This window comes from Anser brachyrhynchus, assembly GCF_964034855.1.
Source record: "Anser brachyrhynchus genome assembly, chromosome: 19".
NCBI lineage: Eukaryota > Metazoa > Chordata > Aves > Anseriformes > Anatidae > Anser > Anser brachyrhynchus.
Genome location: NC_137712.1, coordinates 6,035,793 through 6,053,988, shown reverse-complemented (window position 1 = coordinate 6,053,988; position 18,196 = coordinate 6,035,793). Strand labels below are relative to the sequence as shown.

The 18,196-nt window shown below is 40.7% G+C and overlaps 1 protein-coding gene across 33 annotated transcripts in view; it reads right to left on the bottom strand.

Annotated features, from left to right (window-relative positions):
- The window catches only part of FNBP1 (formin binding protein 1), a 97,481-nt gene that overhangs the window by 10,475 nt on the left and 68,810 nt on the right, over positions 1 to 18,196 (bottom strand). For 6 of the 33 annotated variants that reach the window (XM_080562313.1, XM_080562307.1, XM_080562308.1 and 3 more), the window contains exons 9-12: positions 17,693 to 17,890; positions 16,154 to 16,336; positions 3,623 to 3,732; positions 849 to 981 (exon numbers count right to left, since the gene is read on the bottom strand). In XM_080562313.1, the coding sequence (XP_080418439.1) occupies positions 849 to 981; positions 3,623 to 3,732; positions 16,154 to 16,336; positions 17,693 to 17,890 (624 nt within the window). Of the gene's footprint in view, positions 1 to 848; positions 982 to 3,622; positions 3,733 to 7,152; positions 7,189 to 7,333; positions 7,349 to 16,153; positions 16,337 to 16,719; positions 16,747 to 17,692; positions 17,891 to 18,196 lie in introns of all 33 variants that reach the window. The other 27 variants (XM_080562326.1, XM_080562301.1, XM_080562323.1 and 24 more) reach the window with 12 other exon arrangements.

The window sequence follows — 18,196 nt, the reverse complement described above, 5'->3', positions numbered from 1 at the left end:
GCAGCTTAAAGCAGTCTCAAGAACATCAGACACACAGCAGTCCTAGTGACTGCTGAATGCAAGAGGAGTAATCTGGGGAGAAAAAAAGAGCCAGTGATTTTCAAATGGCTAAGCAAGCAATGCCAAGTAAATTGCCAAGTAATTGGCAAGTAAAGCCAACGACTGTACGAAACATCTAAAATTAACGAGCTTTATATCTTTTTATGTTCATAGGCTAACTTAGAGAGTGAAACCTCTCCTCAGTCCTATAATCCTTCTGGTGTAATTATAATGGGATACACTTATAATGGCTTCTTATATTCCAAATACTTCTCATACTCCTGAGATTTTGCATCTCTAAGAAGCCTTCTGTTAATGGCAGACTATTCCTTAAAATGTATTTCTTCTGATGGCTTCTGTCTTGCTGTTAAGACTTTAAATAGTACTTTACATTTATGTTCCTCTGATTTTCCACAGACATCTGTAACACGATGCTTCAAATTATTTAATTAAATAAGCATCTGAACCCCTCTGAGCAGTCCAGAGAGCACTACATTTTCTCTTATCCTCTACTTAGCATCGCCTGTTTTCTGTGGCAAATTAAAGAGCATGCAAGTTGGCTGACAATCACAAGAGATGGTACATATTTATGTTACACAAATAGGCTGAAAGATCTCAATTAACTTAAGTGCTTAAGTAGCACTTCCCCATAGATAGGGAGAAAATGCTTCAGTACATTTCTATCTAGAAAAGCACTGAAGCACCTGCTTAGAATCAAGCATGTGCTGAGCTACTTGTCACTGAAGCAGGGCGTATTCACTTAGACCAACATCACTACTGTACACTTACTCTTGTATCTCTTCCCATACCTCAAATTTCTGAACTTCTAATCGTAGCTTTTCAATGTTCTGTCCGAGTTCTGCTAATCTGTGGTCCACACTTGCTGGATCTCCCATCTGTGGGTTCTTGATATACACATCTTTCATTTTCGTTAAGGCATCTCTGAAAGAGAAGAAAAACAAAGTATACAAATGTTAGTGCAGCTGGGGGCAAATCTCTTTCTCTAAATGAGGGAAAGCAAAAGGATAATAAACTGCCTTTTCTTTACTCTGTGGTTCAAGTCTTATCTGCTACAATGGTAATGGGAAACATCAAGACAGGGGCTTTTGTCCTGTATAGAACCAACCCTCAAAAAGCAACAGCAAAATCACTTGCCAAAATAGAATTCACATTGTCAGAGGTGGAGGGGAAAAAAAAATGTGTGTGTGTGACACCTTTACCTACAAGGTGATACGAGAGGCACTGTCTACAAGCCTAACTCTTCAGTTCTTATATTAAAAGGAGCTTCTTGCTCTACAATCAGCAGAGGGTTTTTCACATAAGCAAGGCTGGCAGCTGGAGCCTCACCAGTGAACTGTTCGGCCACACGGATGTACTGCGCTGCTACAAGCACACACTGCATTTAGACCAAATGATTCAAGCTCCATGTGGCCCACTTGAACAACTTCGGCAGAGAAGTGACTGGACGCTTGGATAATTGCCTTTTGCAAAGCAAAAGAAGGAATTTGGTATTGAATTTTAGCCTGACACACTGTTTTATTTAGTACTAGGAATTCCACTTGCCAGCCCAGGGGGTGGGGTGGCAATCTCGGGGGGGAGACAACAAACAGTTGCATCATTCTCCTCCATCATGGGCTGAAATCCAATTGAGAAACTAGGACGAAGAGCTGGACATGGATGTATTAATAACAAAAATGGAGTGATAACCAGGAATTCTTACCTTGCTTGTTGAATTTTGTCCTTTGCAATGCAAATAATTTGTAAGATATTTATTTCACCCTGCTTAAAATGAAGCGAAATCCAGATGGTTTGCATTTGTCACAGCATAGCAACAGATGGACCTTAGGCCACATAATGCGACCCTGCATCCTGTTAAGTTATACATTATTTTTACTAGACTGTTTCTGGGGGCTGTGTTTCGTATCAACCCAGATGCCAAATGCCTTGGGTTTCAGAGTTGTTAATTTTAGGGCCTACTATGATGAATATACCAACATTAATGTAGTACAAGCATGAGATCCCTTAGGGAAGCCTGCGGAGCTTTCACCGACAGCAGTGTGCTGCCTTTGACGTGAGGCAAGTTGAAGCTGAACTTAAGGAAAAAAGTTATCTGCATGATGAACGTTTCACAGCTGAGAGATGGGTGACTTACGAGCCAATTTCCTGTATTACTGGCACAGTTATTCGGCTTTTCTCTAGGCATTACTTGGGGGGAGAAAGGTTAATGTCAGTCCCACGACTCAAGTTAACACTCTTTATATTTTAGAGTTTCCCACCAAACTCTTGACAATTGCAATCCTGTGCCTGCTTTTGCTTTGTGTGTAGAGAAAATGAGAAAAAGAGTGGGTGGCAAGGAAGTGGGACTGCTCTGTGGTTGAAGCCCTAAGGGACAATATTGCAAACCTATGAGTCATGATGATTTTAATTTTTTAACTCTTGCTTAACTGCTGGTGCTACTTCCTCAATCGTATACTATCTTCATTTTAAAATCGCTTCATTCTGCTCTGATTTCCTATCAGGTTTTAATATTGGGTTACCTCAGAATCAATACAGAGCAGAAAGGAAAATCTATACAGAAACAAACGTTAAGTTACCACATAGGGAAAAATGCTATGGAAGTAATATAACCATGTGCTGTCTTCCTTTCTCTTTTATGATATAAAATATAAAAGAGATAGTCCGGGTTACCAAACCAACATAAATAGGATCTTCAAAGCAAAATAGCAGAAAATGTAGGCATATCTTTGCAAATGCGAAGCAGTATTTTGGGATGGACTAATACCAGTGAGGCTGAGTCTTAAAATCATTCAGAGAAGAAAAATTTCGTCTTCTACAAACATAGCATGCTGAATCTTTAATGCAACTGCAGGAGCCAGAATACGAGCAATCACTGGAAGCAACAAATATGAGCTGCCAGAATCAACAAAAAGTGTGTAACTAAAATGGTCTTGTTCTCAACCACAATGATAAACCAAGCCTTGTAGAAAAAACATCCACAAAAACACAGGACTCATCTTTTCTGCTTCCAGGAAGTGTATGCTACAGACCAGAGTCTTAAGATACATAACAATCAATCTGCACTTCTGACGATGTTATCATGCTCATAATAGCCTCTTTTGTTGGGATCTACCCATGCCCACCTTTGCCCATCATATGTTTATAGCTGACCCGCTAAGTGCTGAGAGGTCTGATTGTGCTACTGACTGAGACTGTACTTACATCCTGTACTTACCTAAAATAAACTAACAAAAAATAAATAAAACAAAAACCGCACCACCATCACTCACCCCCAGTACCAGATCACATCACCCAAAAAAATTGTGTATCCAACACTGATCTTTGTCTGGATCATGACTAAACTGCTACTCTGCTGCAAAGGCCCAAGACAGAATCTCCACAAAGAAGAAAAAATTGTCTGCATTTACCGTGTATCTAATTCCCATCTTTAGCAATATGTAACCTCTGTGCCTTTTCTTGGAATAGCACCTTAGAAAACCCTAGAACCTTGCTCTTACTTTTCAGTTGTTTCAGTTCTGCTGTATAAGACCACCTATTTCATTTTTCATTGTGGGTGTTGGCTTACCTTTGATCCATTTCCTTCTGAATGTCTTTGTTTAGTTCATCGACTTTCTGCTGAAGCTTCTTTCTTCTTTGCTCAGGTGGGAGATTGCTGAAGTCTTCTGGCCCAGCTCCCTGCAGAGCGGAATGGAGGAAAAAAGAAAAAATCAGGATCTAAAAGAATCATTTCAGGATTGCATTTTGACACTATCTCACAAAAATCTGTGCAAAAACCACAATGAATGGTCTGAAGCATTGTTATTGCTTGTACTAGTACTTATCAGTCCCTGAATGGCTAGGAATCTGAATGCCTAACAACAAATCCCAGGACCCCGTCCCACTTTCCTACCAAATGGCTATTGGGAGATCAGCAAACAGAGAATGCCAGAATTCAATGGCAAAGCTGAAAATCTATTTTTATCCACGTTTAACAGCAGATTTTATTTAACAGAGTTACATTCTCACAGAAAGTTCATCTTCCCTGCCTTTCCCTACTCTTCTACAGACAGCAACTCTTTAGAGCAGTTGTTAGCTTCTACTCCTGTGTCACAGTCATGCTTCTTGTGCCCACTGCTAATTGCTGGCTTGCTCTATGTAGTCTGAGGGTTGGTCCAATATGCTTAATTTATGTCAGGACTCTCCCAAACAAAGTAAGGTAACAGAACCACTTAATCTGGGATTATATAATTTAAGAGCACATTGCACACTCTCCGGAATCCACATTTCATGGATTATCCTCAATATTTCCTTCCTTACCTGTATTGGCATAGAAATCAGGAATTTTGTCAAAGCCACAGAATCTATTTGAAGTCATAACTCAAGGATAAAACTGGAAGACCACAGTGGTTTCCCATGTATGATTCTGCTTAAAACCCCCCTTTTATGCCCTCAGACTGCTATGCCTATTCTCGATTGCCCCAGTTTGGTATAGCAGGTAGACTTACATAAAACGTGCCCACACTATTTTCAAAGTACCAACAATTTCTGGCTTGCAAGAAGGCAAGGAGGAAAGTTTGGGTGAGCTATAACAAACAGATTTCAATGATAACTAGCTGCATTGTAAAAGAATGAGTTTCTTTCATGTAATCTACAATTTGTAAAGGTTTTTCTTGTCTTGGTTTCTGCTCATTCCACACGCCATTTCTAAGGGGGAATACTGGCATGTGCAAGACAGAAGGGGAAAACCACAAAGCTGAGTAACGCAATTCAATAGCTCAGGAGCTTACTGAAAGCTGGTGAGTAAAGTTGCAACATTAGTTTTACTCAAATGCCAAATGTTTCTCTTAGAGGAAAGTGATTTAGTGGACACTTTACCACAAAGGCTACATATTAGACCCCTTCAGCTCTGCACTGAGTGTGCCCTCTGAGACAGCGCACTCTCTATTCTGCATTCACAGGACATGCTATTTATAAAGAAAGCATGCGGGTGTCAGAGGATGGAGAAGAAGTACAGACAGGCCATCTCCTCCTCTTCTGCTCTAGTAATTGCAAGAAAGCAGAGCAGGCTAGCCTAATGAAATTTTCAGTACAAGACAGCACATGCAGCTAAATCAAAGCCTGATCTTCTGTGTAACAAACTCTTAAAATTACGTTTTATGATACAATGGGAAAGAAAATTTAAAATAAATGAGGGAAACAACTAAATAAGTTAGACACATTCTAAAACTTGCGTCATTTGCAGTCCTTGCAGTTCTGAATTACTGCTCACATTACTTGCTACGCATGGTACAGGAAAGCTGTACTTTAATTAGTCCTTTAATGTTGATAGCATTTTGCTTCATAGTAACCCCCACATCACATTAACTTTAAAATATATTAAAACAGTCTAATCTGCACACTAAAGCCATGCATACGTTTTTAATGCAAAGCATCTGGATATAGCTTCAAAAATGAGTAGTTAAAAGAAAGATTTTAAGGTGTTCTACTCAATTCTATCCAGAAGAGACAGAGATGCTTGAAAATATCCCCAGTTATACTAGATTTAGTCAAACCAATTTGGAAAAGCTTTTTATTTTGGATTCTTTGCTTCAACCTCAATCAAAAGCTCCAGGCTGGACTAAATTCAGTATTTGTGTTGACAATGCTTCAGACCAAAGCACTAGTGTCGCGTGGAAACGCATGCCTGAGACCAGGTGAACTCACTGAGACTTGATTCCATGCTTGGTAACTTCCCACCAGAACAGAAGCTACGGATCCTCTTCTAGCAGAAAGAGTCAAGGAGCAATTTTTGCACATGCTGGGCACATTTCATGCTCTCAAGCGAAACACGCCTGGGCTATCTCTTTAGTAGTAAGTATTGCCTGTGTTTTCTAGAAATGCACATCTTTTTGATTTGTGTAATTCTTGGGGAAAGGCCAGGTCAGCCATTTGTTTGGGGAGGATGTGTTCCTACTCACTAAGGCTTGGCTCAGCTACACAACACACTAACTTTGTGGCCAGGAAAACAACACATGGAAATTCTTGGTATAAACCCTTTGGACTAATAGGCCAGTGGATGGCAACAGCCAAAAGAACGAGGTTTGCAAGTAAGCCTGGGATCTCCATCATCCCTCAGGTCTACCACAGGTCTTCAGGGAAGCAATACTGCAGTGAAGCCAAAGCGAGTCACTGTGGTGCACAGTGCAGCAGCAGGGCTCGAGACCTCCGGAGACGCACCAGAGCTACACCAGGCAGCTTTCAGGGCACAGCCCTTTCCCCAGAATAAGCTGCTATGAACAGAACAGGTCCAAAATGATGCATCCATGAACAAGGTGTATGCAGGGAGGAGAGGAATAAGAGGCAGAGAGAACCTAAAGGCACTGACTGGTGAGGAAAAAGAAAACTTTGAAGCTAATGCAGTTAAGGAGCTACTGTGGATCCTCGGAAGCTTTCTGAAGTTGCAACCAGTCATTTGTGGCTCCAGCATGCTTGCACCAAGTGGGTCAGCAAACCAGTCGCATTCCCCTTGTGACTGGAATCATCAAAGGCAAAGGAATCTTGACAAGCTATCAGGAACATCAAGGCGTGGAATATCTCAAGCAGTACAGTACCTTGAATGGAAAGTTGACCACCCAATTTGTTTTCCCCAAGAGGCTCACCCGTTCCCTTTCCAACTCAGTAACTTTATCTTACCGTAGTTCAAGCAACCTTCGCAGCTGCATCCAAGATAGAATTTAGGATTTGTACACATAATTTGCAAGTTCAAATCAGACTGAGTTAACCTTGTTGGTTAAGGTTTACAGAACTGTAATTAATACCATTATTAGTTATTCTGAAGGACTACATAGGGCTGTAAAATGTAGGCGATGATGCAGATTTCCAGTAATACCTGGACATAGAAAGTAAACTTTGCAGCTATGTTACACTTAAACAAAATGCATGCATTTCTCTCTGAAAAGGGTCCAAATATAGACACCTTTATTTCTTTTAATGTTTTAATTTATACTTATACAGTAGCAGAATTACTTGATACTGTTTTTCTACATTTTCGTAGCCCTAGATTACAAAAATGAAAGCTAAACTAGATATTAGAGTTAATTTTTTAGCAACTTATTAGAAAGACTGAGTTCCGATCACCTCTATTAGACTCCAGACCTGTGTATTCAGAGTTATCTGATAAACATCAAAAAAAAAGCAAACACAAAGAAGAAACAAATTTAACAATTTCAGTGTCATGTCACATGTGGCACAGTGCACATTAACACACACAGAAAATTGTGATTAAAACACAGGACAGGCATGCTGTAAATGTGCTTACCAGCTTGAGAGAAAGCTTCATGTAAAATTGGAGAGATACAGGGTGGGGGAAAAAGAGAAAAAAAACAACAGTGCATCAGTAGAAGAGGAACTTTTTCAGACTGACGTTACAATACAATGACACATACTCCCCTTGCTGTCGGAATGCAAAATGGGTAACACTAACAGATCTGTGCAAAAGTTCACAAGACGGCCCAGCATTACCAGTCAGCTGCCATTTCCTCGCCAGGAGCAGGGATGGAAGTGTTTGTTGTACCTCTACATACGTGCTTCAGTACTGCAGGTGAAGATCTGCCCTGGACTGGCTCATTTACAGCAGCTACAACAGTGATTCTCGCATTAACGCAACAACTTTGAAGTGGAGAAAATCCTCTGAACTTGCAAAACTATGCAAGTTGCTTTAGATCAAAAAATACGTTGAAACGCAGTCACAAGCATCAGCTGCTTTATGCAAGAGAAAGGGATGATGACGCCTGGCCAAAATGCCATGAAGAGGAAAGGCGCTATTGCTCAGCCTCCTGCTGCATGGTGCCATCTCCAGCCACTTCCAGGAGCCAAAGCCTCGCTCTCAGGCCCGTGGCCAAACGACAATCCTCCCAGAATATCCCTATTTACTGGGGACAGCGCCATCCGGGCAGTCTCTTAAGCCATTTCATGTTCTTGAACAATTCAAACGCAGATACTCATCATCTCAAATGTATTTTGGCCACACGGTCAGACAAGGTCAGGACCAAGAACAAGGAAAAAAAAAATCCCTTCTCTTTATACCAAATTGATTCAAAGACAGCCCAGTAAGACATTATTCAAGCCCCTTAAATGATTTACATGATCTAATTTTTCAAAGGTTAACACATTTCCTGGTACAGAGCCAAAACATTATCTTTTACTTACTCTGGGAAAGAAAAGAGACTGCAAAAAGTGAAGTGTACACGCTTAAAAAGCCTACACAGCAGCATAGCTCGCCTCTGTCCTACATCACTTACACGTACAGCTCTCAACAGTGCTGCAGGGCCTCAAACTGACAGGTGGACAAATGTGCTTGGGCAGGCGACCACCAGAATTACCAAAGCCCTCTTCCAGTGTTGCAAGATGTTATGACAGCTGCTATTCGTGACGTTTTCCAAGAGATAGGGAGCCTCACGGTGTCACAGTGCCTTTCTGCTCTATGCCAAGCAGCACAAGTTGACTGCTATTCAAGATACAAACCCAGATTTTAAAGGGAAAATGAAAACTGCATCCGGCCTCCTCTTCCAGTAAAATGCACTGTGACTGTGCTACTAGATCTCTGGGGACAGTTGTGAAATGCTCAAACCATGCAAAACTTCCAAGTACGTAAATGCTGTATGTTAAAGACAGCTGAAAGGTGAAAATAGGAAAACACCTCTTGCTCTAGGTGATGATCATATCGTCAGACTTCTGCACGTTCTTTTCAAGAGTTCTCTGTAATTATTACCACTGATAGCTCCCAGATATGGTGCTCTCAGAATCAAATGCTCCTTTTTTTTTTTTTTTTTTTTTTAAGCAGGAGCACAGTTCTTTAGGGTTGGATTTAAAATAAAGGTGGCTCTACATCTATGGTGTTTTCAACAGCATGCTTAAGAAATACAAAATTTTCAAATACAGTCATTATCGTTAGTTAGAATTTATACAGTGATATATGCCAACCATTCAAGGAAACTATATGGTCTTAAAATAAATAGTGAAATATTCCTTTTGAACCAACACATTCAGTAACAATGCAGCAGTTAAACTTCCCTCTGAAGTTCATTCTACTGGTACGTAAACACTTGATAATCACAGTGCAGTGAAGAAATTTACCTTCCTAGCTAAGAGGCCACTGAAAAACCAAACAAAACTAATCAATTTGAGAGAATAATCACAGAAGGAGAAAGAATGAGCTAAAACGTGTTGCTGAAGAAATTCAACGGAGGCAGCTTTGGTTTGCGTAATTGCTTTAGCATTCCTGTGAACTTTAGCATAGACATGATCAGCACAAACTGAGATCCTTGTACATATAGATACAGACAAGACTTATGGTGCAGAAGAAATATTTACCTATGAAGCGCTCTATAAAAGGCACAAATGTAGGCTACATGCGCTAGTTTCTAAACACTACTCACTCTAAAGGCACTACGCTACTGCGAGGAACCATCTGCATCAAGACTATTTTTCGCTGTAAATTCAGCAAATTTGAAAGTGATTACAGACACTGTATGCCAAATTCTTACACTGTTAAGTATGACAAAAATAGAGAACTTATTAAAAGCATTTCCAAAAAGACCACATCGGGGATTGTTACAACCAGTACAAATAACAAAGCAGCTCATGGACTGAAAACAGTGAAATGCTGAAATAAGTCATAGTCCATTTTCCATTTTTGAAATGCATTGGTAATTCTACATGACAGCGATTCAATTGATATAAGCAAATATAAGCAGACAAAATAAATCTGCATTAAACATTCACTAAATAATTACTTTTGCCCAGTCAGTTGGGTTTTCAAAGCTAGAAACTTGCTTACAGCTCCTGGAAGAACCGGAGCATTTTTCCCTCCAAACAATCAAATAAATTGCATTGCTATAAAATACGCAAATCTGTTTCAAGTTGTCAATTTAAACCACGTCTAGCTTAGTCTTGCAAGGAAAAAATGAAGAGCCTAAGAGCCACAAGCTTCAATAACACATGAGAGAGCATGAAAGCCAGCAAGTCCATGTGTTATTGGACAGTCACAGACACTAACCTCACTTACAGAAAAGAGGGTTGAAATAAAGCACTGTGCTTCCAAGAGGAAATCTTCTTTTTTTAGTGCTCCTGTAGCAATCTGCCCTATACAATGCTTTATCTGGGTATCAGATTTAGAGGTCACAAGCACTGATTCCATGAACTATCATCATTAGAGAGAGCTCGGGGAAGCTTCAGAAAGCTTTTCAGAGTGCTCTACCACCAAGGCAGAGAACGTGTCACCGCACTGCTGTGAACCAAGGGTCGGCTCCTGATAGTCCAGACTGCACTCATAAAATAATTCAGAGTAAATGCACGGAACCCACCTGTAGTACTTTTTACACAAAACAGCTTAGTTGTAAAAGCCTACAAGCCTTTTATTGGGTAAGCCTACAAGTTTAACCAATTTTGAATTATTTTTTTTAGTTCTTTATTTTACAGCCAAGCACACTTCAAGTGGTTCCCACTGTAGTCTGAATTTCACAGGTCCATCTGCTTTAATTCTGCCAATTTCAGCATTTCCAGGACTAGCAGACAAATCATCTTCCTGCACACAACACAGTAAGCTGCAACTTGCCTCTCACCAAGTTTGCAGTTTCCCATTTATCTTTGACAAAGCACATTTCCAAAGCACACTCTAGCGGCGTTGTAAGTGGGGTTAGCGACTGTGCAGCGACGGTATGGGCTGATCACACCATACGCGGACTTACAACATATTCCCTAGCCTCAATGGCACACGTGGGTGTCCCTAAAGTCCTCTTCATGAGTTCTTTGTGAAAATACAAAGACTGTGTCTGCTGGTGAGTCAGCAAAAGAAAACACATCCGTTACGGTGGAGACTAGCACAGCACCTGCGTTTACTGCTTCTACAGCAAAAGACAGCTTGACGCTTAACGAACCTTTAAGTGCAAAGTGGAAGCTTGTTAGATACTAGGTGAGTATTAACAGGGTTTAGCGCACTCATAATATTTACATCTCATATTTTTAAAGGCTAGCTTAAAGACGCCAGGTCAGAAAACATCTCTGCTAGAACAAACCACGGCTTTACCGACCCCACCCACCCAACACCCCAGTCTTGGCAGAGATGCACACACTTGCAATACAATAACAAGTATTCCTATGGACAGGGAACACAGAAAAGGGGTGCTTGGTTTTGTTTGCTGTTTCTGCTCACTCACAGAACAACCAAGTAGTAGTCACAAACCAAGTAATAGTCACTCAGGCTGACCAACCACCAAGCACTGGGGGAAGAGCGCGCAGAGCATCACACAGGCAGGACAAGGTGGTAAGGGAAAACGTTAACTGGTGCAATGGAAATAAAATGACATTGTAATGAAGTCAACAACTTCCACTAAGAAGGAAACCACAAAAAAACCTCCACTGTGCCTTACGGGGCTGCTGGGAGGCTGGGGCTTGGGTAGCGACAGCAGGATTTGCATCCCAACTCCCAGCCCCATCTTCTGTTTAATCCCAGCCCAGCCTCCGAGTGAAGAGAGAAAAAGCAAACCAGCACAGTGGCACACGGCAGCTCGAAGGTGTAAGTTCTACCCCTGGATTTTGTTAGTTCAGAAGTATTGCTCTTTAAATAAAGGTGCTGATGTTACTGCCGGTATAGCAATTAAAGAAAAGAACACAAAATTAATATCAACTAGCAGAGTACTGAGTTTTCTTTGTCCTCAAAATGGAATTAGAAAAAGCAGAGCAAGCATAAATGAAATTATGACTTATGTAAGTGGTTCCTCATTTTTGTACTCTTCTGGCTTTAACTTCCCTAAGAAACAGAGTTGATTTTAAGCACTATACTTTTTTAATACCATCTTATTAAAAACAGCACTGAAAAACTCTGCTTAGAAGACTTTTTTCCCCTCCTCTTCTAGTTCTGATCCATGCTAAATGCTGTAACAGTTTTACATTATTCGCTACAGTGGACATTTCTTCTGTTGGGGTTAGAAGAAACTTTAAAAAAAATAGGAAAACATGATTAGAAAACCACAGACACTGACAAGAGTCAGCACTTTTTTTTCCCCTTTTTTTTTTTTTTTTTAAAACAAACCGACTAGGGTTTTGTATTGGCCGTGACCATTGATACTGGTAGAGGTACCTCTACATTAACCTCGCATCTGTTGTAAATTGCCCAGGCATCTGTTTCCTTCCATAAAAACAAGAGTCACTGGATTTTTAGTTTGGAAGCAAAATTAAAACCAGACAGGGCACAGGACATATCATTACTAATTACATAATTCATTTTAACAGTCACCAGTGATTTTTCTGCTTTAGTTTTGTAATTTCTCTTTCCAAATGCAACATAAGATGCTAACCCAAAACTTTTTAAGGAAATTACTAAAACATGCTGCCTCTCCAGACACATTCAGATCTCAAAGACTTCGTGGAGGAATTGTATGGGAATCCAGTCGCTCCCATTTCAAGGATCAATTACAACGTGCAGTTCTGCTGCCTGCATTTATCCTGCTAAGCTTTTGTTATCTACTAGGCTTGCTCACAATAAGTAGTTCCTTTTCATGCACTTCTTCCTTAAAGTAGTGCAAAAAAGGAGTATGATACAGTTTCCTCTGAAATAAACAAATTGTTACCCTGTCTTTTGTGGGAGTTAACAGCTCAGTTTATCAACAAAGGCAGGAAAGACCTGACATGGTCCCAGGACATGTACCTAGGGACATGGTTTAGTGGGCAATACTGGTGGTAGGGGGCGGCTGGGCCAGATGATCTTGGGAGGGCTTTTCCAACCTTAATGATTCTATGATTCCATGACCTGCTTCTTGACAATTTTCTTGAATAATCTAAAACAATCTTAATTACTTAAATACTGAAGATCTCCTGTGGCCACCTTTACTGCAAGGTGTCTGGCTAGAGTGGCATTTTGCCTCTGAACAAAACCAGCAGTGCAGAGACAATATTCAAAGCAAATGAAATTCTTCAGTGTCCAAAGCCAAGCACCCATTACATTGTACTGTCCTCTCGGTTCCCCACGTGACCTTTCCAAAGGTTGCTTCACTAACGTATATCTGTACAGATCACACATCCTGTGCAGAGAGCTTCTCCCTACCTCCTCCCGTCTGATTTCTCTGGTAATATCACAATCCAGTATTTGCAACATTACTGCTCGTGAGCAAAATTCGGATGTTCTTGGATTTGGCAGTAGGACAAGGAGATGGAGAGGAACCGAGAAAAGGAAATCTTACAAAATTTAACATTGTAAAAGCAGAATTAACAGTATTATCTAGCTATGCTGAATATAAACAGGCCACATCAGACCTATCAGATGAAACAAATGCCAGCAACTCATTTTTCATCTCATAAACAGGATTAGGGGGGAGGATTGTCTTTTTTTTGCCTGGTTAGAATTTTATTTCTGAAGATCATGAAGCACTTTCATGACCTTTTAGTCTGAAAACCCAAATCACCAAGGACCTTTGAAATGTGAACTTTACAAATTCTCAAGTCAGACAGAGCAAGCTGCCAGGTCTTAGCAGCCTCTCCTGCTCTGTATTTCTAGATGGACTCAGTGGCTTGAATTCATCCCTCTGGAAAAAGCTACTATAAACTGAATGCTGGCCACCAACTTTCTTGGATGAGTCAGGCAGCAAAATATTTAGATACAAACATCCTGGTAGCAGAAAGGGGAAGGAAACAAAACAGGAGACCATCGCAAAAGGTTCCAATCAAGATTTAGCAAGAGCCACCTTTTTTACATTTTTAATGAACATGTCAGCAGAAATTAGAGGGACTCCAGAGAAAGGTATAGGAAAATATTCTAATTATTTCACTTTTTACACAAACCAGTTTAAAACGAAGCATGTTTAAGACTCTCTTGCACTTCCCAGATAACACATGTTGGCATTTCTTCAGGCAAATATTAAAAGCAACTACTCATAATTGCTTATATGGCCAAATACTCACTAAAGAAGAATTTGTACATTTGAAATATGAGCTTGCGAATTGCCCGGGGAACCATAAACTAGCATTTCTAAATTGAGTTAGAAATATTCCACATTATTTCAAATAATCTGTTCGGTGAATGGCACTACTGGAGGACTACATAAGCTCCCACCTTCGGCAGTGCCTGACTGGCCCAAGCGTCTCACTGCCACCCCTATGAACAGGACCACCAGCAGCCAGCCCCCCATGGCAGTGCCATGAAGACAGCCACTGCTAGCACACCCTCCAAGCCTGCTGATACAGAAGCAGAACTGAAAGACTGCTTTTGCCCCTTAAAAGCTAGTGAGAAGAGATGCTGCGGGCCAAACTGCAACTGAGGGGAGGGAAGGAGGTACTCTTATAGAACCTGCCCTAGGACAAGTTGGAAACTTCCCGCTTCCCCAGTGAAAAGCACCAGAAAAGGGTTAGGGTTTTTTTGTTGGTTTTTTGATTCTAGCCTGAATACATCATTAAATAACAATTCCTTAGAAAAGAACCAAAAACTGCTCTTTTTCTTTTTTTTTTTTAAGTGTCCTGTCTGTAACCAGATGAGACAGAATACTGTTTACGACAGTGTTTTCAATTCTCTGTGACTAACCACTGAAGTTCCCCACTGAAATCATCTCTACTTTTATACAGCTCCAGCCTTCATCCTTAAATGTCAGTGCAGTCCCTGGAGCAGAATTTGGACTTTTTAAAATAGTTACTTCCTTGCTGTTAAAATGCATTTTAGAACAGGCTGTAAGATACTGAACAGTTGTGTCTCCTTCCTGTAATTTTTGTAACAATGATTTTAAGAACCTTAACCTAGGAGCCAAAGCAATACTGCACTAGCAACTTCTCAGCACAATCATGATGTCTGAGTTTGTCAGGGAATTATTTTGTTTATTAATTTATTGTAAATTTATTTCAACACAAACACCTTGATGTAAGTTTACTAATATAGCTATGGTTCATCATTTAATTTTTAGCAAGCTCTCAGTTCAGGTCTCCTCCAGAATTTGCAAGAAAGGCAGCTATTACTGGCTATCGAAAATAGTTTTTCAACTTTGTATTTATGCAAAGGTATTTTATTGATATTTGAAGTGTCAAAGACCCTGCAGGACTTTAATTTTTTCTATGGTCACTTGAAAAACTGTGCAATCCATACCATCTACTCTAGGAGGCCCCAGCGCAGACATGAAAAACTTGCTGAGGAGCAGGATTTCATAGGCACTCTACAAGAATCATATCAAATTTTCCTATCTTACTGAAACTTCACTCCACAGGACAGTGGCAGGTCCTTGGGAACTGCCAACCCCAAACATTTAGAGCCAATTGTAATCAGCATCTCTTAGTGGCTGCATTAAATTCAGTCCCCTAGCATCACCAGCATGGCAGCCCTGGTTTAAAGGACACCTGAACCACATAAACATCTTTATTACCACCTAGGATCTGTTCCTATTTCACATCTCATGTTTTTTTACCTGAAGACTCAGACTTAAGCAAACACTTCAGCACTTGACGCGCTGTCTATAAGGCTGAGTCTCCAAAACAGAAAGCTTACACAGACTTGTGGCACTCTCAGCCACAAACCCCAGGGATGTGACGTTCTTGCTACTGCACCAAGTGGTGTCAGGTCTTTTCAGGGAAATGCCTGAACTTGCACCAACTGAAACCAGAAGAATTATTTTCTAGAATCCCTCCTAATTTACTCCCCTCCTTTGGGCAGAGATACTGAGCCCAATCCACCCTGCAGAAAAGAAAATTTCCCACCTAAGGGAGCAACTTTCAGCATCAGGTTCATAGTAAGCCTCTGAACGGCACTCCTCCAAACCTACTCTGCCACAGACATATGCAGGGCTACATTAATGACTTTGTGACTTGTATGTGAATATTAAAGTTCAGCTCTCTTCTATACTTTGGACTACCACACTTTCATACCATCACCACCCCCAAAAAAAGACCATTTCCATCAGGAACTGCACTTTTTGTGGTTTCATTGTGGGGTTTTTGACTGCAAGTGACTTTCTAGGTTGGGATTCCTTGGATTTGTCTGCATGTTATGATAAAACACAACGGATTCATTCACAAAACAAAACAAGTTTTTACGTAACAGAACGTGCAATAAAAGCGCAAGAAAAAGAAAAGAGAAAGAAAGAGAGGTATCCAGAGGAGAACTTACCCCGCGCTTTAGGCTCCTGAAGCAGTGGATTTTGGGTTTGGAGGTCATGAACTCGTTGAAGCGATGGGAGAGGGGTTCCTTTTGCTGCTTGGGAGACTGGGGGCCGTTGGGAACAGCAGAGGGTGAGGCAGAGGCAGGGGGAGGAGGAGGGGGCTGATGGGGGGATGTTAAAAGGGACATAAGCTACGTATAAGAGATGGAGAAGTGACAGAATAAAAATCAAAATAAAAAGATAAAACACAAAACGAAAATAAGCATCAAAAACAATATTTGAAATCCAGAGAAAAAAAACAATTAATTAAACATTAAAGGCCATGGTTCAAAGGAGGGGGGAGAGCAGTATTTAAGAGTTGTGTTAAATGAAGGATGTGATAAATGGAAGTTTTTAGTAAGTGATGCAACAGAACAGTAACACAAAGTATTTGGACAGGAAGCTCATGCAGACTCTTCCATGCAGCACTATCCCCATAAACTGCCCTGTTCTCACTCTGTTGACAGCTCAGAATAATGCATATGGATAGAGCTTTCAAATACCTGAATTTAAATGGATCAGATAAGGAAGGTACCTTAGTGCCCAGTAGCGTTTCTATTATCTGGAAAACAACAAACCACATTCCTTCCTGCTTTCAAATCATACCTCAGTAATGTGCATCAAACTTCACTTTTACAGACCCTAAGAATTTGCTCAGGAGTTGGTCCTGGTTTTTGCTTCTGGCTACACTGATGAAAGCACCAGAGAGCCGAGTTCCCTCTTATACCAGCACAAGAGGAATGACCCATTTTGATCAGGTAGGATTTTTGGACTCACTGGAATCATTAGAAGTGGTTTGATGAGGGTCAGAGCAAGGAGATCAAAACACTGAAGCTGCTCTGGGCTTCCATCAGTGTTACTGAAAACTGACCTAGTCCAGTCATCCTGACACGTTCTGGTAACCCCAGATGTATGGTGCCATGCATTATGGTGTAAAATATGACAGCGAAATGAGAAAGGTTTAATGGATACATCAGTTAATATGGTCTTTAAAGTCAACTGCTCAGTTAGTTGTGCTCCGTTAGTTGTGCTAAAGGAGAATGAATTGCAGAAATTCCTCGTTCCCCGCCACCCAACTGCAGAACCCAGCGCACAGACTGAGAAGGTAACTCAAATGAAAAGCTAAGGAGAGTTTTAGAAGTGTCAAACAGTAATGCCACATTAAAGCTTCCCCAAAGTAACATGTTAGTTAGCACACGTGACACTACGTAAGTGGTGTACAATTCCTTCTCTGAGTTAGGAACAGGAATGGACCATGGCACAGACATGACAACCAAAGTTAAATTAATATAAAAACTGCAACATAATTAAAGAAATTACAAAGAAAAAAAATCAAAGATATAAAAACTTAACTAAAGACTTGCACAAAACACCATAGTAAGACATTAGTTATTAACTTTCTGAAACTAAAGTTCTCTAAAAAACTGCGATTACCAGGTTCACTAGACAAGACAGAGGCTATTGACTACAAACATCCTAGCCCTAAGCTCAAGTTTGCAAGTCAGTACCTTATTTTTCTTGATGAATGGCCATAACTTGCCCTTGGATTTGCCACCAAACTTCGGCTCTGACTTCCCATCCCCTCTGGAGTTTGAAAGGCTGGATTCGGAGACAGTCCGCTTCATGGGCTGAGTGAAGTCCTCAAAGTCCACATCTCCTGGAGGCTCGAACCCCGATTTAAAGGCTTCTATTACCATTTGTGAATCCTGAAATGGGACAGATCCAGTACAAGAGTAAATACCTCAGATGAAGGCTGTCATCAAATTGGTGGCATAGAAGAAACGCACAAGGACAAACAAGGGTGCCTTCGAGGGAAACAACCTTTACAGTGACCAGTTTCATCCTGGCAAATCAACACCCTCCCAGAACTTGGGACCGAGATGAGTTTCTCCACTTTCTGCTCCAAAATCCAGGCACTTTTCATTGGAACTATTTTCACTATCATGATGTGCTTCAAAAAGATACACAGAGACTATTATCCCACCAAAACAAGGCACTCTGCCATGTAAAAC